General features: G+C 42.6%; 1 protein-coding gene and 1 non-coding gene across 2 annotated transcripts; one reads left to right on the top strand and one right to left on the bottom strand.

Moving 5' to 3' along the window:
* The first annotated feature begins 4,421 nt into the window (after positions 1-4,421).
* Positions 4,422-5,712, top strand: LOC101012560 (myosin light polypeptide 6-like). Its single transcript, XM_003910239.5, has one exon. The coding sequence runs from the start codon at positions 5,096-5,098 to the stop codon at positions 5,516-5,518; it is 423 nt and encodes a 140-aa protein (XP_003910288.1). The 5' UTR covers positions 4,422-5,095; the 3' UTR covers positions 5,519-5,712.
* A 17,150-nt stretch (positions 5,713-22,862) lies between these two features.
* On the bottom strand, positions 22,863-22,970 carry LOC116269972. Its single transcript, XR_004177762.1, has one exon. It is a non-coding gene; the product is annotated as a U6 spliceosomal RNA (small nuclear RNA).
* Between the last annotated feature and the right edge of the window lie 2,535 nt (positions 22,971-25,505).

Genomic DNA, 25,505 nt, shown 5'->3' with positions numbered 1-25,505 from the left:
GCTGTTCTCTATATTTTTAATGAGTTTCAATAACTGAAAAGTTCACTTCACAGAAATGTCATAAACACAGGCAACTGTGAGTGCCCAACAGAGTACGGGCACTCATTAAATATTCAAGTAATTGATTAATTGCCTCTCCTTTTGGGTTAGTGACATACACAGGAAATGACCTGAATGACCACAAGGACTGCCAGTTGTTTGCTGGCCACATTGTGATTATTTAAACTGGCTTTGTTCAGATTACTGCAGCACAAAAGATGTGATGACTCTTCTCCAGTGAGTCAAGGGGCCCTGTCTCATTAGGGGAGGGAAAGGAGGTAAGACAGACATCCCATGCTGGTCTTTTGTTAGCAACAGGAGTGTGTTTAGGTATTGCTGTGTTTTGATGACTCAGTGGTGAGTCAACTTTAAAGTTCTATAAAAGGCCTTGTTCAGCTCAGACAGGATTGAGAAATGACCTCATCCAGTATCTAGTTGGGTAGAGAGTAACCAGTTGTGTGTGACATGATAAGCCGATAAGCCGATTGGGAGTGTATACAAGAAAAAAAAGTACTGGTGAGGATGAACTAGTTTCTAACTACAGAAATCAACTCTGCTTGGCAGTCCTCTATTGAGTGTCTACTATGTTCAAGCATCTATCCTACCAACTGCACATTTGCTTAATACAGGTCAGAATATGAGAAATGCCCTAAGTGCTACAAAGAGCTGGGGTGCCTTTGCAGGAGCTGGGAGAGGGGAGAACATTTTGGTGCCAACTATATGATAGGCACTGAACCAGATGCTTTACATACTTATTTAATCTTTACAGAAACTCTGTAAGAGAGTTATTTTTATTCACATTTTACAGATGAGAATGAAACACAGTTTAAAAAATGCCTTCATCATACAATCATAGAACTAGTATTACTGAGACTGCATTTCTGAGACTTTATTTTTAATTTCAAAATTTAAAAATTTTTAAATTTATCCATCCAATGACCTATCAATATTTTTTATTTTAGTTTTTTTTTTTTTTTTTTGAGATAGGGTCTCCATCACCCAGGCTGGAGTGCAGTGGCACGATCATGGCTTACTGCAGCCTCAATCTCCTGGAACCAAGCAATCCTCCCACCTCAGCCTCCTGAGTAGCTGGGACTACAGGCACATGCCACCATACCTGGCTAATTAAAAAAAAAAAAATTTTTTTGCCGGGCGCGGTGGCTCAAGCCTGTAATCCCAGCACTTTGGGAGGCTGAGACGGGTGGATCACAAGGTCAGGAGATCGAGACCATCCTGGCTAACACGGTGAAACCCCGTCTCTACTAAAAAATACAAAAAACTAGCCGGGCGAGGTGGCGGGCACCTGTGGTCCCAGCTACTCCGGAGGCTGAGGCAGGAGAATGGCGTAAACCCAGGAGGCGGAGCTTGCAGTGAGCTGAGATCCGGCCACTGCACTCCAGCCTGGGCCACAGAGCCAGACTCAGTCTCAAAAAAAAAAAAAAAAAAAAATTTTTTTTGTAGAGACGTGGTCTCACTATGTTGCCCAGACCAGTCTCTCACACTCCAAGGGATGCTCCCACCTCAGCCTCTCAAAGTGTGGGGATTGCAGGTATGAGCCACCATGCCCAGCCTTCTGAGACTTTATGACTGCTGACTTAAAGCCTGGTTCTTCCTACCCCAGTAAGAAGGGAGTAAGGTGAAGGGTGAAACAGGGAGATTTGATGAAGACAGGGTCACGCTGGACCCAGCTGGTAGGCCAGGCTAGTGGAGCAGTGTGATGTCTAGAGTCATCCTTCCAGGTAGCCCAGCACACAACTTGATGGTGTGAATGTGGACAATGGGATCCATTGGGAGTCAGACTTGTATCTTATTTTTTTGTTTCATCATAAAACCCAAATGTATTTTAAACTCTAAAATCGAGAGGAAAGATTACAAAGATTGATATCAGAAAGTAAAGTAAGGGATGAAGAAGTGGTAGAGGGTTGGAGGGAAGTGCTAGTTTAAATAGTGAAATCAAGGAATGCTTTTCTGAGGAAGTGGCATTTGAGCAGGAACCTGAATGGAGTGAGAAAATCAGCCACATGGAGATCTGGGAGAAAGTTTACAAAACCAAAAATTGGCATTGTTTATTATACTCCATATTGGAAACCACCCAAATTTCCATTAAATACTAAGTAACTATAGTTTGCAAAATAATGAGCTGGAACTATATGTACAAAATGAAAAGATGTCTATAAGATAATGGAGAAAAGGGCCAGTTGTGGTGGCTCACGCCTGTAATCCCAGCACCTTGGGAGGCCAAGGCACATGGATCACTTTAGGTCAGGAGTTCTAGACCAGCCTGATCAACATGGTAAAACCCAGACCATACTAAAATTACAAAAATTAGCCAGGTGTGGTGGTGCATGCCTGTAATCCCAGCTACTCGGGAGGCTGAGGTGAGAGAATCACTTGAACCCTGGAGGCGGAGGTTGCAGTGAGCTGAGATTGTACCACTGCACTCCAGCCTGGGTGACAGAGTGAGACTGTGTCTCAAAAAACAAACAAACAAAAACATATAATGGAGAAAAGTTGCAAAACTGTATAGTGATTCCATTAAAACAAACAAATGAGAAAATTAACCTAAAGCAAACATATTTATCACAGGGAGAACATCTGAAGAAATACAAAAAATTGAAAATTGGGCTGGGCACGGTGGCTCACATCTGTAATGCCAGCACTTTGGGAGGCCGAGGCGGGTGGATCACTTGAGGTCAGGAGTTCCAGACCAGCCTGGCCAACATGGTGAAACCCCGTCTGTACCAAAAATACAAAAATTAGCTGAGTGTGATGGTGCATGCCTGTAATTCCAGCTAGCTACTGGAGAAGGTGAGGTACAAAAATCGCTTGAATCTGGGAGGTAGAGGTTGAAGTAAGCCAAGATCATGCCACCGCACTCCAGCCTGGGTGACAGAGTGAGACTGTCTAAAAACAAAACAAAACAAAAATTGAAAATTGGATGGTTGGAAGCAAGATGGCTGAATAGAAGCCTCCATCAATCATCCTCCCCACAGGAACACCAAACTGAATAATTATCTACACAAAAAAGCACCATCATAAGAACCAAAAATCAGGTGAGCGATCATAGTACCTGGTTTTAACTTCATGTCACTGAAAGAGCCACTGAAGAGGGTAAGAAATACAGTCTTGAATTGTACAGTGTTGACAGGACCCTTCCCCCACTCCCCAGCAGCTGCTGCATGGCACAGAGAGACAATCTGTGTGCTTCAGGGAGGGCGAGTGCAGCGATTGTGGGATTTTGCATTGGAACACAGTGCTACCAACACTGGGCAGAACTCCACCAGTGCCCGTAGAGGCAGCATTAGACCAGCCTTACCCAGAGGGGAATCACTCATCCTAGGGGTCAGGACTTGAGTTTTGCCAAGCCTTGCCACCACAGGCTAATGTTCTCTGGGGTCCTAAATAAAATTGGAAGGCTGTCTAGGCCACAAGGACTGCAAATCTTAGGCAAGGCTTAGTCCTGTGTTGGTCTCAGAGCCAGTGGATTTGGGAGCCATACAATTTAGTAAGACACCAGCTGGGGCAGTCAAGGGAGTACTTGTGCCACCCCTCCTTCAAGTTCAGGCAACACAGTTTGCAAATCCAAAAGAGACCCCTTCCTTCCACTTGAGGAGAGAGAAGAGTAAAGAAAACTTTGTCTTGCAACTTGGATGCCAGCTCAACCACATTAGGAAAGGGCGCTGGGCAGAGTTGTGAGGCCCCCGTTCTAGGACCTAGCTCCTAGATGACATTTCTAGACACAACCTGGGCTAGAAGGGAACCTGCTGCCTTGAAGGGAAGGACCCAGTCCTGGCAAGATTTATCACCAGCTAACTTAAGAACCCTATATAAGCAGCAGTGGTAACCAAGTAGTACATGCTGTGAGACTTCAGTGAGACTGAGATGTGCCAGCTTCAGGTCTGACCCAGCACAGGAGTAGGGGTGGTGGCCACAGGGGTGCTTGTTTAACCTCTCCACCATCTAGGCAGCACAGCACAGAGAGAGAGAGAGAGAGAGAGAGAGAGAGAGATGCTGTTTGTTTGGGAGAAAGTATGGGGTCAGGTGCAGTGGCTCATGCCTGTAATCTCAGCATTTCGAGAGGCTGAGGCAGGTGGATCAGTTAAGGCCAGGAGTTCAAGACCAGCCTGGGCAACATAGCAAAAACCTGTCTCTACTAAAAATACAAATATTAGCTGGGCATGGTGGCGCATGCCTATAATCCCAGCTACTCGGGAGGCTGAGGCATAAGAATTGCTTGAACCCAGGAGGCGCAGGTTGCAGTGAGCCCAGATTGCACCACTGTATTCCACCCTGGGTGACAGAGTGAGACCCTGTGAGAAAAGAAAGAAAGAGAGAAGAGAGAAAGAGAGGAAGGGAGGAAGGGAGGAAGGGGAGGAAAAAAGGAAAAGAAAAGAAAAGAAGGAATATAATATATGAGCAAAGAACAAGAGTCTCTGCCTGATAATCCAAAGACTTCTTCCAGGCCTTATTCAAGGTAACCAAGGTGGTACCTCTATGAGTCTGCAAGAACTATGGCGTTACTGGGTTACATTGTGGGTTACCCACTAATGGCCCACTAATGACCAAAAACTTAAGTCACAACACTCAAGTCTCTTCAAATACCTGGAAAGCCTTCCCAAAAAGGACAGGTACAAACAAGCCCAGATTATGAAGGATACAATAAATACCTAGCTCTTCAATGTCCAGACACTGACAAACATCCGCAGGAATCAAGACCATCCAGGGAAATCGACATCAGGGACTAATCCCAGAGAGAGAGAGAAATTTGACCTTTCAGACAGAGAATTCAAAATAGCTGTCTTGAAGAAACTCGAAGAAATTCAAGATAACACAGAGAAGGAACTCAGAATCCATTAGATAAATTTAACAAAGAAATAGAAATAATTAAAAAGAATTGAGCAGAAATCCTAAAGTCAAAAAAATGCATTTGACATACTGAAAAACTTATCAGAGTATTTTAATAGCAGAATTGATCAAGCAGAAGAATTAGTGAACTTGAAGATAGGCTGTTCGAAAATACACAGTCAAAAAGGTCCTGCAGAGCTGAGCAGTCAAGATGTGTGACTTCACCAAAGACCAGACCACAGAGTTCAAGGAGACCTTCCAGCTGTTTGACCGAACAGGTGATGGCAAGATCCTGTACAGCCAGTGTGGGGAGGTGATGAGGGCCCTGGGCCAGAACCCTACCAACACCAAGGTGCTCAAGGTCCTGGGGAATCCCAAGAGTGATGAGATGAATGTGAAGGTGCTGGACTTTGAGCACTTTCTGCCCATGCTGCAGACAGTGGCCAAGAACAAGGACCAGGGCACCTATGAGGATTATGTTGAAGGACTTTGGGTGTCTGACAAGGAAGGAAATGGCACCGTCATGGGTGCTGAAATCCGGCATGTTCTTGTCACACTGGGTGAGAAGATGACAGAGGAAGAAGTAGAGATGCTGGTGGCAGGGCATGAGGACAGCAATGGTTGTATCAACTAGGAAGAGCTCGTCCACATGGTGCTGAATGGCTGAGGACCTTCCCAGTCTCCCCAGAGTCTGTGCCTTTTCCTGTGTGAATTTTGTATCTACCCTGAAGTTTCCCTAGGCTCTCTTGTCTCAGCACCTTTCCCATCTTGTCTCCCTTGGATGATGTTTGCCATTAGCATTCACCAAATAAACTTGCTTTCTGGACCCTCAAAAAGAAAAAAAAAAAAAAGAAAAGAAAATACACAGTCAGGGGAGACAAAAGAAAAAAGAATAAAAAAGAATGACACATGCCTACAAGAGCTAGAAAATAGCCTCAAAAGGGCAAATCTAAGAGTTATTGGCTTTAAAGAGGGGTGGAGAGAGAGGTGGGGTTCATTCAAAGGAATAATAATAGAGAACTTTCCAAACCTAGAGAAAGATATCAATATTCAAGTATAAGAAGGTTATAGAATACCAAGCAGGTTTAACTCAAAGAAGACTACTTTAAGGCATTTAATATTCAGACTCCCAAAGGTCAAGGATAAAGAAAGGATTCTAAAACCAGCAAGAGAAAATAAACAAATAACATACGATGGAGCTCCAATAGGTCTGGCTGCAGACTTTTCGATGGAAATCTTACAGGTCAGGAGAGAGTGGCATGACAATATTTAAAATGCTGAAGGAAAAAAAACTTTTACCCTAGAATAGTATTACTTTATCTGATGAAAATATCCTTCAAACATGAAGGAGAGGTAAAGACTTTCCTGGACAAGCAAAAGCTGAAGGATTTCATCAACACAAGACCTATCCTATAAGAAATGCTAAAAAGAGGCCGGGCGCGGTGGCTCAAGCCTGTAATCCCAGCACTTTGGGAGGCCGAGACGGGCGGATCATGAGGTCAGGAGATCGAGACCATCCTGGCTAATACGGTGAAACCCCGTCTCTACTAAAAAATACGAAAACTTAGCCGGGCGAGGTGGCGGGCGCCTGTAGTCCCAGCTACTCGGGAGGCTGAGGCAGGAGAATGGCGTAAACCTGGGAGGCGGAGCTTGCAGTGAGCTGAGATCTGGCCACTGCACTCCAGCCTGGGTGACAGAGCGAGACTCCGTCTCAAAAAAAAAAAAAAAAAAAAGAAATGCTAAAAAGAGTTCTTCAATCTGAAAGAAAATGATGTTAATGAGCAATAAGAAATCATCCAGGCCAAGGTGGGAGAATTGCTTGAATCCAAGAGTTTGAGATCAGCCTGGGCAATGCAGTGAGACTCCATCACTACAAAAAAAAAAAAATTGTTTTAATTGGCTGGGCATAGTGGCTCATGCCTGTAATCCCAGCACTTTGGGAGGCTGAGGCAGGAGGATCACTTAAGGCTAGGAGGCTACAGTGAGCTATAATCAAGCAACTGGACTGTAGCGTGGGTGATAAAGTGAGACATTGTCAAAAAAGTAAAAAATAATAATAAATAAATAAATAATCTGAACGTAAAAAACTTACTGGTAACAATAAGTACTACACAGAAAAACACAGAATATAATAACACTGTCGTTGTGGTATGTAAACTACTCATATTTTAAGTAGAAAAACAAAAAGACGAACCAATCAAAAATAATAATTACAGGCTGGGTGCGGTGACTCACACCTGTAATCCCAGCACTTTAGGAGGCCAAGGCGGGTGGATCACGAGGTCAGGAGATGGAGACAAACCTGGTTAACACGGTGAAACCCCATCTCTACTAAAAATACAAAAATTAGCTGGGCATAGTGGCACACGCCTATAATCCCAGCTACTCAGGAGGCTGAAGCAGGAGAATCACTTGAACCCGGGAGGCAGAGGTTGCAGCAAGCTGAGATCATGCCACTGCACTTCAGCCTGGCCAATAGAGTGAGATTCTGTCTCCAAATAATAATAATAATAACAACAACAACAACTTTTCAAGACATAGACAGCACAATAAGATATAAATAGAAACAACAAAAAGTTAGTATGTGGGGAGACAAAGTTAAAGTTTGTATTAGTTTTTATTAGTTTCCTTTTTATTAGTTTACACAATTAGTGTTAAATTGTCATCAGTTTAAAATAATGGTTTATAAGATATTATTTGTAAGCCTCATGGTAACCTGAAATCTAAAAGCATACAATGGATACACAAAAAATAACAAACAAGAAATTAAAACATACCACCACAGAAAATCACCTTCTCTAAAAGGAAGACAGGAAGGAAGGAAAGAAGGAAGAGAAGACCACAAAACAACCAGAAGACAAATAACAAAATGGCAGGAGTAAGTCCTTACTTATCAATAATTGCATTGAATGTAAATGGACTAAGCTCTCCAATCAAAAGACGCAGAATGGCTGAATGGATTTAAAAAGATAAAAAGACTCAATGATCTGTTGCCTACAAGAAACACACTTCACCTCTAAAGACACACATAAACTGAAAATAAAGGGATGGAAAAAGATGTTTTATGCAGATGGAAACTAAAAAAAGCAGAAATAGCTATACTTATAACAGACAAAACAGATTTCAAGACAAAATCTAGGCTGGGTGTGGTGGCTCACACCTGTAATCTGAGCACTTTGGGAGGCTGAGGCGGACAGATCACCTGAGGTCAGGATTTCAAGACCAGCGTGGCCAACATAGTGAAATCCCATCTCTACTAAAAATACAAAAATTAGCCTGGCATGGTGGCACACACCTGTAATCCCAGCTACTCAGGAGGCTGAGGCAGGAAAATTGCTTGAACCCAGGAGGTGGAGGTTGAAGTGAACTGAGATTGCACCACTGCACTCCAGCCTGGGCAACAGAATGAGACTCTGTCTCAAAAGAAAAAAGACAAAAACTATAAAAAGAGACAAAGAAGGTCATTATATAATGATAAAGGGGTCAATTCAGCAAGAGGATATAACAATTGTAAATATATATGCACCCAACACTGGAGCACCCAGATATATAAAGCAAATATTATTAGAGCTAAAGAGAGAGACAGACTCCACTACAATAATAGCACAAGATTTCAACACCCCACTTTCAGCATTGGACAGATCATCCAGACAGAAAATCAACAAAGAAACATCAGGCTTAATCTGCATTATGGATCAAATGGACCTAATAGATATTTAGAACATTTCACACAATGGTTACAGAATACACATTCTTCTCCTCAGCACATGGATAATTCCCAAGGATAGCTCCTGTTAGGTCACAAAACAAGTCTTAAAGCATTAAAACAATTGAAATAATATCAAGGATCTTCTCTGACCACAATGAAATAAAACTAGAAATCAATAACAAGAGGAATTTTTGAAACTATACAAACACATGAAAATTAAACAATATGCCCCTGAATAACCAGTGGGTCAACTAAGAAATTAATAAGAAAATTAAAAAATTTATTGAAACAATAATGGAAACACAACATATCAAAACCTGTGGGATACAGTGAAAGCAGTACTAAGAGGGAAGTTTGTGGCTGTAAGTGCCTACATCAAAAAAGATAAAAAGGCTGGGTGCAGTGGCTCATGCCTGTAATTCCAGCACTTTGGGAGGCTGAGGTGGGTGGATTGCTTGAGCTCAGGAGTTTGAGACCAGCCTGGGCAACATGGGAAAACCCCATCTCTACTAAAAATACCAAAAATATTATCCAGGCATGGTGGCACATATCTGTAGTCCCAGCTACTTGGGCAGCTGAGGCATGTGAATTTCTTGGACCTGGGAGGCGGAGGTTGCAGTGAGCCAAAATTGGCCACTGCGCTCCAGCCTGGGTGACTGAGTGAGACTCTGTCTCAAACAAACAAATGAACAAACATACAAACTTCAAGTAAACGACCTAATGATGCCTCTTAAAGAACTAGAAAAGCAGGAGCAAACCAAACCCAAAGTTAGTAGAAGAAAATAAATAATAAAGACCAGAGCAGAAATAAATGAAATTGAAACAAATAAAACAATACAGAGGATAAAGACAAAAAGTTCATTTTTTGGAAAGATAAACAAAATGATAAACCTTTAGCCAGACTAAGAAAAAAAGAGAGAAGACTGAAATAAAATAAAATGAGAGATGAAAAAGGAGATGTTACACATGATACCAAGAAATTCAAAGGATCCTAGGTACTACTATGAGTAAGTATATGCCAATAAATTGGAAAACCTAGAAAAAAAGATAAATTTCTAGATACATGCAACCTACTGAGTTGAACCATGAATAAATTCAAAACTTTAACAGACCAATAATAAGTAACAAGTTCAAAGCCAAAATAAAAAGTCTGCCAGCAAAGAATAGCCTGGGACTCAATAGCTTCACTGATGAATTTTACCAAAGATTTAAATAACTAATATCAATCCTACTCAAACTATTTTAAAAATTTGAGGAGGAAGGAATACTTTCAAACTCATTCCATGAGGCCATTATTACCCTGATAGCAAAACCAGACAAAGACACATAAAAAAGAAAAAGAAAGAGAGAAAGAAAAAGATGAAAGAAAGAAAGAAAGAAAGAAAGAAAGAAAGAAAGAAAGAGAAAGAAAGAAAGGGAAAGAAAGAGAAAGAAAGAAGGGAGGGAGGGAAGGAAGGAAGGAAGAAAGAAAGAAAGAAAACAGGCCAATATCCCTGATGAACATTGATGCAAAAATCTTCAACCAAATACTATTAGATTGGTGCAAAAGCAACTGTGGTTTCAGACTTTGAACTTTAAATCATTATAACTAGGCTCAAACACATCTTTATTAATCAAAACAGGAACTATTACAATCAACACATTTTTTGCCAATGAGAAATATTTGTTTATTCCTATATTGTAAAAATCCATGTTTCAGGATTCAATAAACCCTTGGAAATCATTTTCTGCATCCTACTGGTTGTGGGAGTGTTTTCCCTACAAAAAGTTGTTGAGATGCTTGAAGAAGTGGTAGTCAGTTGATGAGAGGTCAGGTGAGTATGGCAGATAAGGCAAAACTTCATAGCCCAATTCGCTCAACTTTTGAAGTGTTGGTTGTGTGACGTGTGTTTGGGTGTTGTCGTGGAGAAGAATTGGGCCCTTTCTGTTGACCAATGCTGCCTGCAGTTGTTGCAGTTTTTGGTGCATCTCGTCTGTTTGCTGAGCATACTTCTCAGATGTAATGGTTTTGCTGGGATTCAGAAAGCTATAGTGAATCAGACCAGCAGCAGACCACCAAACAGTGGCCGTGACCTTTTTTGGTGCAAATTTGGCTTTGGGAAGTGCTTCGGAGCTTCTTCTCAGTCCAACCACTAAGCTGGTCATCGCCAGTTGTATAAAATCCACTTTTTGTCACATGTCACAATCCGATCAAGAAATGGTTCACTGTTATTGCATAGAATAAGAGAAAACAACATTTCAAAACAACATTTTAAAAATTTTTTGCTCAGCTCATGAAGGACCCACTTATCAAGACCCCTTTTTTTTTCACCTTTCCAATTTGCTTCAAATGCCAAATGACCATAGAATGGTCAACGTTCAGTTCTTTGGCAACTTCTCGTGTAGTTGTAAGAGGATCAGCTTTGATGACTGCTGTCAATTGGTCATTGTCAACTTCTGATGGCTGGCCACTACACTCCTCATCTTCAAGGCTCTTGTCTCCTTTGCAAAACTTCTTGAACCACGACTGTACTGTATATTCATTAGCAGTTCCTGGGCCAAATGCCTTATTGATATTATGAGTTTTCTTGCTGCTTTATGACCCATTTTGAACCCAAATAAGAAAATTGCTCGAATTTGCTTTTTGTCTAACATCATTTCCATAGTCTAAAATAAACATAAAATAAACAGCAAATAATAAGTCATTAGCAAGAAAACATAAAGCGAGAAATGTCCATTAAAATGATGTATAACATAACCACATTTATTGAAGAACGTATTCCAGTATCAAATGGCAAATTCCAACAATGCAAAAACTGCAATACTTTCGCACTCACCTTAATAGCAAACTGAATTCAACAACACATTAAAAAGATCATTCATCATGACCAAGTGAGATTTATCCCAGGGATGCAAGGATGGTTTGTCATATGCAAATCAATCAATGTGATACATCATATCTACAGAATGAGGGACAAAACTATACTATCATTTCAATTCACGCTGAAAATGCATTTGACAAAATTCAACATCCTTTCATGATAACAACCCTAAAAAACCTGGGTATAGAAGGAACATACTTAGGCTGGGCACCATGGCTCACGCCTGAAATCCCAGCACTTTGGGAGGCCAAGGTAGGTGGATCCCTTGAGGTCAGGAATTCGAGACTGGCCTGACCAACATGGTGAAACCCAGTAGAGATTTTAGAAATCTTACTAAAAATACAAAAAAATTAGCCAAGCATGGTGGTGTACACCTGTGATCCCAGCTACTCAGGAGGCTGAGGCAGGAGAATCACTTGAACCCAGGAGGCAGAGGTTGCAGTGAGCCGAGATTGCACAATTACACTCCAGCCTGGGCCACAAGAGTGAAACTCTGTCTTAAAAAAAAAAAAAAAAAGGCCGGGCGCGGTGGCTCAAGCCTGTAATCCCAGCACTTTGGGAGGCCGAGGTGGGTGGATCACGAGGTCAGGAGATCGAGACTATCCTGGCTAACATGGTGAAACCCCGTCTCTACTAAAAATACAAAAAACTAGCCGGGCGTGGTGGCGGGCGCCTGTAGTCTCAGCTACTTGGGAGGCTGAGGCGGGAGAATGGCGTGAACCCGGGAGGCGGAGCTTGCAGTGAGCCGAGATCGCGCCACTGCACTCCAGCCTGGGAGCACAGCGAGACTCCGTCTCAAAAAAAAAAAAAGAACATACTTCAACATAGCCCTACATGACAGACCCACAGCTAGTATCATACTCAGTGATGAAAAACTGAAAGTCTTTCTTCTAAGATCTGGAGCATGACAAGGATGCCCACTTTCATCACTGTTACTCAACACAGCACTGGAAGTCCTAGCTAGAGCAATCAGACAAGAGAAAGAAAGAAAGGGCATCCAAATTGGAAAGGAAGAAATCAAATTATCTTTGTTTGCAGATGATAGGATCTTATATTTAGTAAAACCTAGAGACACCACTAAAAAATTATCAGAACAGATATACAAATTCAGTAAACTTGCAGGAAATAAAACAATATACAAAAGTCAACATGCAAAATCAACATATATCAGTACACACAGCTATTATTAGGTTAAAAAAAAAAAAGAGAACATGACATATAAAAATCATTTCTAGGCCAGGCATGGTGGCTCAAACCTGTAATCCCAGCACTTTGGGAGGCAGAGGCGGGTGGATCACGAGGTCAGGCGTTCAAGACCAGCCTTGCCAACATGGTGAAACCCTGTGTCTACTAAATATACAAAAATTAGCCGGGCATGGTGGTGTGCACCTATAGTCCAAGCTGCTCGGGAGGCTGAGGCAAGAGAATCACTTGAACCTGGGGGGCAAAGATTGTGGTGAGCTGAGATCGCACCACTGCACTCCAGCCTAGGCAACAGAGTGAAATTTCATCTCAAATAAATAAATAAATAAAATTAAAATAAATTTAAAAATCGGCCAGGCGCAGTGGCTCACACCTGTAATCCTGGCACTTTGGGAGGCTGAGGTGGGTGGATCACGAGGTCAGGAGTTCAAGACCATCCTGGCCAACGTGGTGAAACGCCATCTCTACTAAAAATACAAAAATTAACTGGGGATGGCGGCATGTGCCTGTAATCCCAGCTACTTGGGAGGCTGAGGCAGAAGAATTGCTTGAACCCGGGAAGTGGAGGTTGCAGTGAGCCAAGATTGTGCCACTGCACTCCAGCCTGAGTGACATCTCTTAAAAAAAAAAACAAAAAACCGAAAAGAGTATAGTTGGATTGTTTATAACACAAAGGATAAAGGATAAATGCTTGAGGGGATGGATGCCTCATTTCCGCTGATGTGATTATTACACATTGTTTGGCTGTATCAAAATATTCCATATGCCCTGTAAACACATATACCTACTATATACCCTCAAAAATTAAAAATAAAATTTTTATAAGTAAATTTTAAGCGTTGTCAAAAAATCTGACTTCTAAGAGTTGTTGCATGGATTGAATGAGAGAACAATGAGTCAAAGTGCTTAGGTGCATACTAAAGAGAGAGCCAGAAGGAAGGCCTTGTCATCTCTAAGACAGGATAGGGCAGACAGAATTATGACATGAGTCCTGAAGATCCATCCCCTTGCCTTTTCTGATATACTTAGAGCTCTCCTCTCTTTTAAGCCACGTATTCCTGACCCTTCCTCATTTCCTCACATGGCTTTGTCCCTCCTCTAGCTTTGCTCTTGGGAAAGGAGCTTGTACTTCTGTTTTTTAATCTGGTTCCTTCATCTGGAATGACCTTCCCGCCACCCTCAGACAAACAGCTTTGTGCTCTGGCTGCAGTCCGTGGAGAGGTGCTGATAAGGAAGAGGGTTTCCTGGATCCCTCTGGTTCATTGTAGCCTCACTTCAATGTGGTACAGTGCAATGTCAAGAGCAGTGTCAAATGCTCTATTGTGTCTCCCCCACCAACCCCATTCTAGCCTCAGAACATTAGGATTGCTCACACACACTCCGGCTGATGTTGACTGCATCACCTGCCTTCCCTTTAAGGTTTGTGTTTTGTTTTGTTTTTCTGAGACAGGGTCTTGCTCTGTCCCCCAGGCTGGAGTGCAGTGGCGCGATCTTTGCTCACTGCAGCCTTCACCTCCCAGGTTCAAGTGATTCTCGTGCCTCGGCCTCCGAAGTAGCTGGGATTACAGGCACAGTCACCACGCCCAGCTAGTTTTTGTATTTTTAGTAGAAATGGGGTTTCACCATGTTGGCCAGGCTGGTCTCGAACTCCTGGCCTCAAGTGATCTGCCCATCTCGGTCTCCCAAAGTGCTGGGATTACAGGTGTGAGCCACTGCACCCAGCCCTATTTAAGGTTTTTGAGGGATTCAAGCTGTAACTGTTTCTGCCCATCCCATCCCCACTCTCAGTCTCCACTATCAAGCTCTGCTGACTTTCAGGGTCTTGTGTGCTTGAAACCAACTGGTAGAAACAATTGGCTCTGTCAGTATGCTTGTCAGCCAATTGTTAGAAACAACACAGCACAGAAAAATCACAAGTATAAAATAAGTGCAAATAAAATAAATATAGAAAGAACATTCTGTGCTCTTGTATTATTTCTAGCAACTATTCATTTGATCATTTTGGATTTCTAGGCTGACCAATCAGGTAATTGATAATAATTCTCTCATCCACTTTAGTATTTTGACTTTTATTCTATTGTCTAATTGCATTAACTAGCACTTCCAGAACAACATTAAATAACAGAGGTGGTGAGAATCCTTGTCTAGCTGCTGACTTTAATGGGATATTAATAATAATATTGATTGGGCCAGGCACAGTGGCTCATGCCTGTAATCCCAGCACTTTGGGAAGCCGAGGCGGGTGGATCACCTGAGGTCAGAAGTTCGAGACCAACCTGGTCAACATGGTGAAACCCCCATCTCTACAAAAATACAAAAATTAGCCAGGCGTGGTGGCGGGCACCTGTAATTCCAGCTACTGGGGAGGCTGAGGTGAGAGAATCACTTGAACCCTGGTGGCGGAGATTGCAGTAAGCCAAGATTATACCATTGCACTCCAGCCTGGGCAACAGAGGGAGACTTCCTCTAAAAAAAAAAAAAAAAAAAAGGGAGAGAGTTAGGGCCTTGCATTGGCCTAAGGGAATGTTGTGACAGGTTTGATCTATCCAGGCCATTAAAACATCCTCCATATCAGCAATAAGGCTGTTCTGCTTTCTTATCTCATTTCCATATTCACTGGAGTAGCACTTTTAATCTCCTCCAATAACTTTTCCCTTGTATTTACATCTTAGCTAACTATTTGGTGCAAGAGGCCTAACTTTCAGCCTGTCCCAGCTTTCAACATGCCTTCCTAACTAAGCTTAATTATTTCTAGTTTTTGAGAATGAGAGATGTGTGACTCTTTCATTTGAACACTTAGAGGCCACTGTAGGGTTCCAACTGGCCTAATTTTGGTGTTTTTGTGTCTCAGGAAATGAGGAGGTTCCAAGAGAGGGAGACACACAGGGGAACACCCAGTCCATTCAGTAGTCAGAACACACACAACATTTATAGATTAAATTCACCATCTTGTATGGGCATGGTTTATGGCACCCCGAAACAATTACAGTTGTAACATCAAAGATCAGAGATCAACATAATGGATACAATAATAATGACAAAGTTTGAAATATTGCAAACATTACTAAAATGTGACAAAGAAACACGAAATGCGCACATGCTGTTGGAGAAATGGCCTGATAGACTTGCTAAATATAGGGTTGCCACAAACCTTCAATTTGTAAAAATGCAGTATTTGGCTGGGCACAATGGTTCATGCCTGTAATCCCAGCATTTTGGGAAGCTGAGGCAAGTGGATCACTTGAGGCCAAGAGTTCGAGATCACCCTGGGCAACATGGCAAAAAACCGTACCTACTAAAAATACAAAAAATTAGTGGGATGTGGTGATACACACCTGTAATCCCAGCTACTCAGGAGGCTGAGGCAGAAGAATCACTTGAACCTGGGAAGTAGAGGCTGCAGTGAGCCAAGATCACTCCACTGCACTCCAGCCTGAGCAACAGAGCGAGACTCCATCTCAAAAAACAAAATAAATAAATAAATAAATAAAATAATAAAAGAAGACGTCCAAGCACAGGGGGCCCCATTTTATAACAAAACCAGTCCCTGCTTATCTGCAGTTTCACTTTCTGCAGTTTCAGTTACCTGAGGTCTGAAAAATATTTTTTTAAATGAAGTATTTGCAAAGCCTAATAAAGCAGAGCAATAAAATGAGATATGCCTGAGTTTTAAATTTTGTTTTTCCTTTTTAATTTTTTAATTTTAATTTTAATTTTTTGATTTTTTTTTATTAAAACAAATGTTTTTTGATACAGAGTCTTGCTCTATTGCCCAGGTTGGAGTGCAGGGCACCATCTCAGCTCACTGCAACCTTCACCTCCCAGGTTCAAGCGATTCTCCTGCCTCAGTCTCCCCAGTAGCTGGGATTATAGGCACACACCACCACACCTGGCTAATTTTTGTATTTTTAGTAGAGACGGGTTTCACCATGTTGGCCAGGCTGGTCTCAAGCTCCTGATCTCAGGTGATCCGCCTGCCTCAGCTTCCCAAAGTGCTAGGATTACAAGCGTGAGCCACTGCACCTATCCTTAATTTTTAATTATACTTTTCTATTTCACAATCGAGTCCCAAGATGTGCCTGTGTTTTTTAAGGTGTTCTACATCTACATTTATACATGAGATTGGTTCATAGTTTTTCTGCTGTATGATGTAAAATTTTGGCTTTATGAAACACTGGGATGTTTATCCTTTGGAATATGAGTATGATTGATTGCCTGAATGTTTGAAAGAAGTTGCTCATTAACCTATCTAGTTTCAGCTTTTGTCCTTGAGTATATCTTTTGGCAGCTTTTATTCATGATTATTTATCTGTTTAGATTTTTGAGTCCCAATTGGTAATTTATATTTCCTCAAATATTATCTATTTCATCCAGGTTTTATATTGTATTAGTATTGGGTTGGGCAAGGTATTCCCTTGTAATTCTCATTTCCTCTGTACTGATGGCTATAAACCCTTTCTCATTCCTGATGTGTATATTTATGTCATTTCTTTTTTTTGTTTGTTTTGTTAGCTAGTGGTTTATCAAATTTGTTGCTTGCTTCTTGCCAAAGAACCAGATCTTAGAGTTATTCATCAACTATATTGTCTTACTTTTTGGTTTTGTTTTGTTTTGTTTTTTTGAGACAGAGTTTCCCTCTTGTCACCTAGGCTGGAGTGCAATGGCACAATCTCGGCTCACAGCAACGTCCACCTCCTGGGTTCAAGTGAATCTCCTGCTTCAGCCTCCCAAGTAGTTGGGATTACAGTTGCCTGCAACCATGCCTGACTAATTTTTGTATTTTTAGTAGAGACAGGGTTTCACCATGTTGGCCAGACTGGTCTCAAACTCCTGACCTCGTGATCCTCCCACCTCGGCCTCCGAAAGTGCTGGGATTACAGGCATGAGCCACCGCGCCCGGCCCCCAAAATTTTTTTTAGAGAGACAGAGTCTTTCCCTGTCGCCCAGGCTGGAGTGCAGTGATGTGATCATAGCTGACTATAACCTCCAGTTCCTGGGCTCAAGTGATCTTCCTGCCTCAGCTTCTGAGTAGCTGGAACTATAGGCATGCGCCACCATGCTGGCTAGTTTTGTTGTGGTTGTTGTAGAGACAAGGTCTTGCTATGTTACCTGGGCCAGTCTTGAACTACTGGCCTCAAATGATCCTCCTCCCTTAGTCTCCCAAAGCATTGGGATTACATGCATGAGCCACCACACCTGGCCAATTATATTGTTTTTCTGGTTTTGAAATAATTCTGTTTGCTTTTATCCTTAATCTTTTCCTTTTGCTTTCTTTAGATTTTGCCTTACTGTGACATTTTCCCCTTTTAATTTTCTGCATTGCCTGCTTTTATTTTTAAAATAATGAACTTTTATTCTCACTAAGCAATAAAAGTGTTTACGGCCATGCATTTTCTTGTGAAAACTACTTTGGCTGCATTATATAAATAGTGTTTCATGAGTTATTTTTAGAATAGTCTATAGTTCTGTTTTAAGCTTTGTATTGAAGTATGATACACATACAGAAAAGCAAACATATCAAAATACGTACAGTTTGGTGAATATTCACAAATTCAACACCCAGATTGAGAAACAGAACATTACCAGTACCAATCATATAATTTGCAGGACCCAGTGCAAAATGAAAATGCTCAGCCCTTTATTCAAATATTATTAACAACTTTGGGTGGGGCACAGTGGCTCAGGCCTGTAATCCCAGCAGTTTGGGAGGCCAAGCACCTGAGGTCAGGAGTTTGAGACCAGCCTGGCCAACATGGTGAAACCCCATCTCTACTAAAAATACAAAAATTAGGCCGGGCGTGGTGGCTCACGCCTGTAATCCAAGCACTTCGGGAGGCTGAGGCAGGCAGATCACGAGGTCAGGAGTTCGAGACCAGCCTGGCCAACATTGTGAAACCCCCGTCTCTACTAAAAATACAAAAAAATTAGCCAGGCGTGGTGGTGGGCGCCTGTAGTCCCAGCTTCTAGGAGAGACTGAGGCAGGAGAATGGCGTGAACCCGGAGGCCGGGCTGAGCTGGAGATCGCACTCCACTGCACTCCAGCCTGGGGCAGCAACAGAATGAGACTCCATCTCAAAAAAAAAACAAAAAAAAACACAAAAATTAGCCTGGCATGGTGGTGCACACAGCACCTAACAGGTAGGTACATAACTCTGATATTAGAACTGAGGAGAAAAAGGCCAGAGAAAAACAAAAGTATCCTAATTTTGGAAGAACAATATCAGAGAAAATAATTTTACTTACCCTGTATATTTTAGTGTGATATTCTGCCTGGAGTAAATAAACCATGGACAACCTTATATGTGAGGCAAAAAAGTAGTGAGTAGAACTGAGAGCCCATTCAAAGAAAAGCAAAAACCACAGCAATGGATGATCTTAACATACTTTCACATTCTAGACCATGTGATGACACTGCTACCACCTATTCACCTCCTGGTGCCCCCTGTTCCATTGCAGGTATGTATGCTGGCCATGGGCTATGGTAGAAGGAGTCACACATAGTCTCTCATTAGCCTTGGGGATAATCTGCTAAATGAAGAGTAAGAGTTATGTACCTACCTGTAGTCCCAGCTAGTTGTGAGGCTGAGGCGTGAGAATTGCTTGAACCCGGGAGGTGGAGGGGTGCAGTGAGCTGGGATCCCACCATTGCACTCCACCCTGGGCAACAGGGCAAGACTCCATCTCAAAAAAAAAAAAAGTCTGTAATTCAGTTTTGGTTTGTCACTGATTAAAGAGTTGTTTAGGCCGGGCGCGGTGACTCACACCTGTAATCTCAGCACTTTGGGAGGCCGAGGTGGGCAGATCGCGAGGTCAGGAGATTGAGACCATCCTGGTGAACACTGTGAAAGCCCGTCTCTACTAAAAATACAAAAAAATTAGCCAGGTGTGGTGGCATGCGCCTATAGTCCTAGCTACTCGGGAGGCTGAGGCAGGAGAATGGCGTGAACCCGGGAGGCGACGGAGCTTGCAGTGAGCCGAGATCGCGCCACCGCACTCCAGCCTGGGTGACTGAGCGAGACTCCCTCTCAAAAAAAAAAAAAAGGTTGTTTAGAAGAACTTTAAAATTTCTCCAAGAGGTTGACTTCATCAGGCTGAGGACCAAGTTCCTGGTTTCAGGGGTGGAGCTATTCTTTGAAGGAGTGGGTCTTTACTCATAGAATATACAATATGGGTAAGAAACTAGCAAGCTTTATTTTCTCCTCCTGATCTTCTGACACTTAATGAGGAAGAAAAGAGCCAGTGAGAATAGTTAAGGGTAACAGGTTTTTCCTCTCCAGGCAAAGTATAATAGCACACACCGACTGTGGACACAGGGACTGAAGTTGTCTTGTCAGCTGTGAATTCTCAAGGAAACTGGGAAGAAATTGGCTCCTTCTTTATCAAGTCAAGGGAGGCACAGCACTTCTGTCATGGATCTGTTGCCTCACTGTCCTGGAGAAGCAGCCAGGGGGTCCTTTCTATTTATGGGTACAGTTGGGTGCAGTCCTGACATTGAGAATAGTTGGATATTCAGAGGATAGAGATAAGTAACCCAAACAAGTAGTCCATCCATCCTTAAAAAAAAAATTGCTACAGAGTGAGACTCCATCTCAAAAAAAAAAAAAAAAAGAATATGTTGCTAAAAACCAATCATACTTTTCCACTTCAAACCTAACATTGGAGCCTAAATTCAAATTACTTTATTATAATCAACTTATATGAGCCTTATATTTAAGACCTGTAGTTCAAATTTGATGACCAAAGATAGAAAATCTTTTTCAAAGTGTTATTTGCTTGAGGTGGAAGGCCTGTCATTTTGTTTGTTTCTTTAAAACAAGTAATAATTTTGTTTATTCAAAAACAGATCAGGCCAGGCGCAGTGGCTTAACCCTGTAATCCCAATATTTTGGAAGGCTAAGGTGGGAGGATCATTTGGGCCCAGGAGTTCGAGACCAGCCTGAGCAACATGGTGAGACCTCGTCTCTAAAAAAATTTTAAAAATTAGCCTGGCATGGTGGCATGCACCTGTGGTCCCGGCTATTCAGAAGGTTGGGGGAAGATCACTTGAGCCCAGGAGGTCGAGGCTGCAGTCAGCCGTGTTTGTGCCACTGCACTTCAGCCTGGGTGACAGAGTGAGACCTTGTGTCAAAAAAATAAAAATAAAAAATAAAATAGACCATAAAAAGCTTATAACACAGAATTCGAAAGGCATAAAAAAGTATACAGTGAAAAGTAAGTCTTCCTCTCACTCCTAGCTCCCACCTATTCCCCAGAGGCAACCCCAGGTTTCTTGTATATCCTATCAGAAATAATCTATGTAAATATATGTAATCCTTCAAATGTTTTTATAAGAAAGTATACCATATTATGCATACTGTTCTGCTTCCTTATTTTTCACTTAATATTTACTGGAGATTGTTTCATATTAATGCATATAGAACTGTCTCATTCTTTTTTTTTTTTGTTTTTGAGACAGAGTCTCGCTCTGTCACCCAGGCTGGAGTGCAGGGGTGCGATCTCGGCTCACTGCAAGCTTCACCTCCCGGGTTCACACCAGTCTCCTGCCTCAGCCTCCCGAGTAGCTGGGACTACAGGCGCCCACCACCACACCTGGCTAATTTTTTGTATTTTTAGTAGAGACGGGGTTTCACCGTGTTAGCCAGGATGGAAACTGCCTCATTCTTTTGAAAGGCTGCATAATATTTATTGTCTGGATGATGAGCCATACTTTTTTAAAAAAGGTTTTTCTTTTTTTAACAGCTTTTTTAAAGGTAAATTTACACACCATAAAATTCACCTACTGCAAGTATACAGTTTAGTGATTTTTAGTGAATTCATAGTTATGCAGCCATCACCACAATCAAGTTTTAGAACACTGCTCTCACCCCAGTTTTCTTCTTCCCATAATTTATCTTTTAATCATTTAATCAAACTGTTTTTCCTTTCCAGTAATTTGTTTTAACCTTTCCTGAGGTTGTGATTCTTTGTTTTGTAACACTGGGTAGGTTTTGGAGTGGCAGAGATGTGTCAGGAGAGCACCTCGAACCTCAAACAGTGCTGGTACTCTCTATTAAACAATAACTATCGTTCTTTTCATTCAGTTGAAAAAATTGCTGTGAATTTACAGATTGAGGTATAGCATATCCTGAACATTCTGCCAGGGAGCTCTTTGCTCTCCCTCTTTCTTTCGCTCTGCATACTATGATAATCAGAATAAGTAGAGTTTTAAAGATGATAGACAGGTTGGAGAAGATGGATGAGCATCTATCTGCTCTCTCCTTCCAGAAGATGGCTGATTGTGATAAGCATTAGCGAAGTTACAGTGGTTACAGACTGCCCTGGGAGACGTGAGACGCAGAGGCAAGTGACCTCCCCACATTTGCTAGCACCCCATCTTGGACAGGCGCTTACCCTTCATTTAGCAGATTATCCCCAAGGCTAATGAGAGACTATGTGTGACTCCTTCTACCATAGCCCATGGCCAGCGTACATACCTGCAATGGAACAGGGGGCACCAGGAGGAGAACAGGTGGTAGCAGTGTCATCACATGGTCTAGAATGTGAAAGTATGTTAAGATCATCCATTGCTGTGGTTTTTGCTTTTCCTTGAATGTGGCCTCAGTTCTACTCACTACTTTTTCGCCTCACATATAAGGTTGTCCATAGTTAGTACTCAGAACAGGAAATATCACACTAAAATATACAGGGTAAGTAAAAATTATTTTCTCTGATATTGTTCTTCCAAAATTAGGATACTTTTTGTTTTTCTCAGGCCTTTTTTTCTCCTCAGTTCTAATATCAGAGTTATGTACCTACCTGTTAGGGACATAACTATAGCTGCATGGTGGTGCGTGCCTATAGTTATTCCCTAATGTTCATCTACAGCCTTCTTTATGTTTTATTTTCTTCTTTCTTTCTATTTATTTATTTGAGATGGAGTCTCACATTGTTGCCCAGGCTGGAGTGCAGTGGCATGATCTGGACTCTGCAACCTCCGCCTCCCAGGTTCAAGTGATTCTTCTGCCTCAGCCTCTGGAGTAGCTGGAATTACAGGCACTTGCCACCACGCCCAGCTAATTTTTTGTATTTTAGTAGAGATGGGGTTTCACCATGTTGGCCAGGCTGGTCTCGAACTCCTGACCTCATGATCCACCCATCTCAACCTCCCCAAGTGCTGGGATTACAGGCGTGAGCCGCTGTGCCCGGCCCCTTTATTTTTATTTTTTAAAAGTATGGAAGGCTTCACGAATTTGCATGTCATCCTTGCACAGGGGCCATGCTAATCTTCTCTGTATCATTCCAATTTTTACTGTATGTGCTGCTGAGGTGAGCACATTTTTACCTTCTAAATGAGTAATTCTCCAATCAAAACTTAAGTAGATGAATCCTGTTCTCTTCTATCTCAACAGGAAAGAGAGGAGAGCAGATTGCATGATCAAAACAGGGCCCTAGGGGAGAATGGAGGAAGGGCTTACGTGCTTTCCCTGGTCCTGGCTCCTAGCAGTGGTATCAGACACACCCAGGCTGTTCAGGGGAAAAATGTATCTGCACAAGGAAGTCACTGCCTGGTCAACCTGGGTTTTCCCTGAGGTGATGCTCCCCTCCTGCTGGGAAGCACTCTTGTGACTCAACTTGCAGAGAGGAGATGACTGTCTAGCTAACACATCTATGCGCTCAGAAATTTAAACTTAGGGGCCAGAAAGAAGAGGAGCCAGGGGAAATCTCTGTAGAAGGTTGAAATGTCAATGGGCCATTGGATACAGATGCCCTTGCTAGAGCTGCCTTGTGAAGGGAGGCCTCTGGGTGTCTTTCCACGAACTCATATCTGAGAAGAGCCTGACCACTGTTTCCCAGGGGCCTGTATGTCTGTGATGTGACTTTTCTGCAGTTTCCCCTTCTCTTGAAGGAGATCAAACTCTAACACCAGTGAATGTATGGGGGTGTGGAGAGCCAGAACAGAGACTGGATTTCCCTTTCAGAAGGACTTCCTTGTCCCTGGGCCAGCCTGGGCTAGGCCAGCGACCCTGAACTCTCAAGGCTAGGATGTCTGTGCCTTAGTTTCCTATTGCTGTTGCAAAAAAACACCACAAATTTGTGGTTTAAAACAACAAAAAATTATTACAGTTCTGGAGGTCCGAAAGCGGAAATGAGTTGCACTGGATTAAAGTCAAAGTGTTAGCTGGGCATAGGAGCACATCCCTATAGTCCTAGCTACTTGGGAAGCTGAGACAGGAGTTATCACTGGAGCCCAGGAGTTGGAGTCCAGCCTGGGCAACATACTGACATGTCCCATCTCTTAAAAAAAAAAAAAAAAAGAGTCAAGGTGTTGGTTCCTTCTGGAGGCTCTGAGGGGAGGATCTGAGGGGAGGATCTGTTTCATTGCCTTTTTCAGCTCCTACTGGCCTCCTCTATTCCTTAGCTTGTGGCCCCTTCCTCTGTCTTCAAGGCACATCACTCCAACCTCTGCTGTGTCGCTGAACAATTGTCTCGTTGTCTCCTACTGCCTCCTTCTTATACAGCCGTCATGATTACATTGGTCCCACCCAGATGATTCAGGATAGTCTCCCCATCTCAAGAGGCTTAATCAACATCTGCAAAGTCCCTTTTGCCATATAAAGTAAGATTCAGCTGGGTGCAGTAGCTCATGCTTGTAATCCCAGCACTTTGGGAGGCTGAGATGGAAGGATCCCTTGAAGACCAGGAGCTTGAGATCAGCCTGGGCATCGTAGTGAGACCCTGTCTCTACAAAAGCTTTTTAAAGAAATTAGTTGGAGGCTGGACACAGTGGCTTACGCCTGTAATCCCAGCACTTTGGGAGACTGAGGCAGGTGGATCACTTGAGGCCAGGAGTTTGAGACCAGCCTGGCAAACGTGGCGAAAACCCATCTCTATTAAAAATACAAAAATTCGTCAGGTGTGGTGGCGGGTGCCTGTAGTTCCAGCTACTCCAGAGGCTGAGGCAGGAGAACCGCTTGAACCTGGGAGTTGGAGGTTGTAGTGAGCCGAGATCATGCCACTGCACTCCAGCCTGGGCAACAGAGCAAGACTCTGTCTCAAAAACAAACAAACAAACAAAGAAAAAATTAGCTGGGCATGTTGGTGTGCACCTATAGTCCCAGCTTCTTAGGTGGCTGAGGCAGGAGGATTGCTTGAGCCTGTGAGGTCAAGGCTGCAGTGAGCTATGATCATGCCACTGCACTCCAGCCTGGGCTATAGAGCAAGAAGACACTGTCTCTAATCAAAAATAAAAATAAAATAAGATTCACAGCTTCTGGGGATTAGAATATGGACATATTTGGTGGGGGCATTTTTCAGCCTACGACACCTCACACCCAAGAGCAACCTATCCAGCAGCTTCCCATGCAGTGCTGAGGCCGGGAAGAGCCTGGGGCAGCATGATTTTTCCCATGATTTATCTAAACAGCTCTCCATTAGGCTGTTTTCAAACTTTTGCTATTAGGAGCAATGCTGCTCATATATCCTTAGGATACACTATTTGAAGAAGAATTGCCAAATTAAAGTATATATGCACTTTAAATCTATTTTTGGCCGGGTTCAGTGGCTCACATCTATAATCCCAGCACTTTGGGAGACTGAGATGGGAGAATCAATTGGGCCCAGGAGGTTTTGAGATCAGCTTGACCAACATGGTGAAACGCCGTCTCTACCTAATATACAATGACAGCAAAAAAAAATTAGCAGAGCGTGGTGGCACGTGCCGGTAGTCCCAGCTACTCAGGAGGCTGAGATGGTAGGATGGTTTGAGCGCAGGAGGCAGAGTTTGCAGTGAGCCCAGATCACGCCATTACACTGCAGCCTGGGAGATAGAGCCTGACCCTGTCTCAAACAAAACAATCATTTTCCTGGTC

The sequence above is a fragment of the Papio anubis genome, chromosome 12 (genome assembly GCF_008728515.1).
Source record: "Papio anubis isolate 15944 chromosome 12, Panubis1.0, whole genome shotgun sequence".
Taxonomy (NCBI): Eukaryota; Metazoa; Chordata; class Mammalia; order Primates; family Cercopithecidae; genus Papio; species Papio anubis.
Note: the sequence above shows the minus strand (reverse complement) of the source record. Positions and strands in the feature narration are given on the sequence as shown.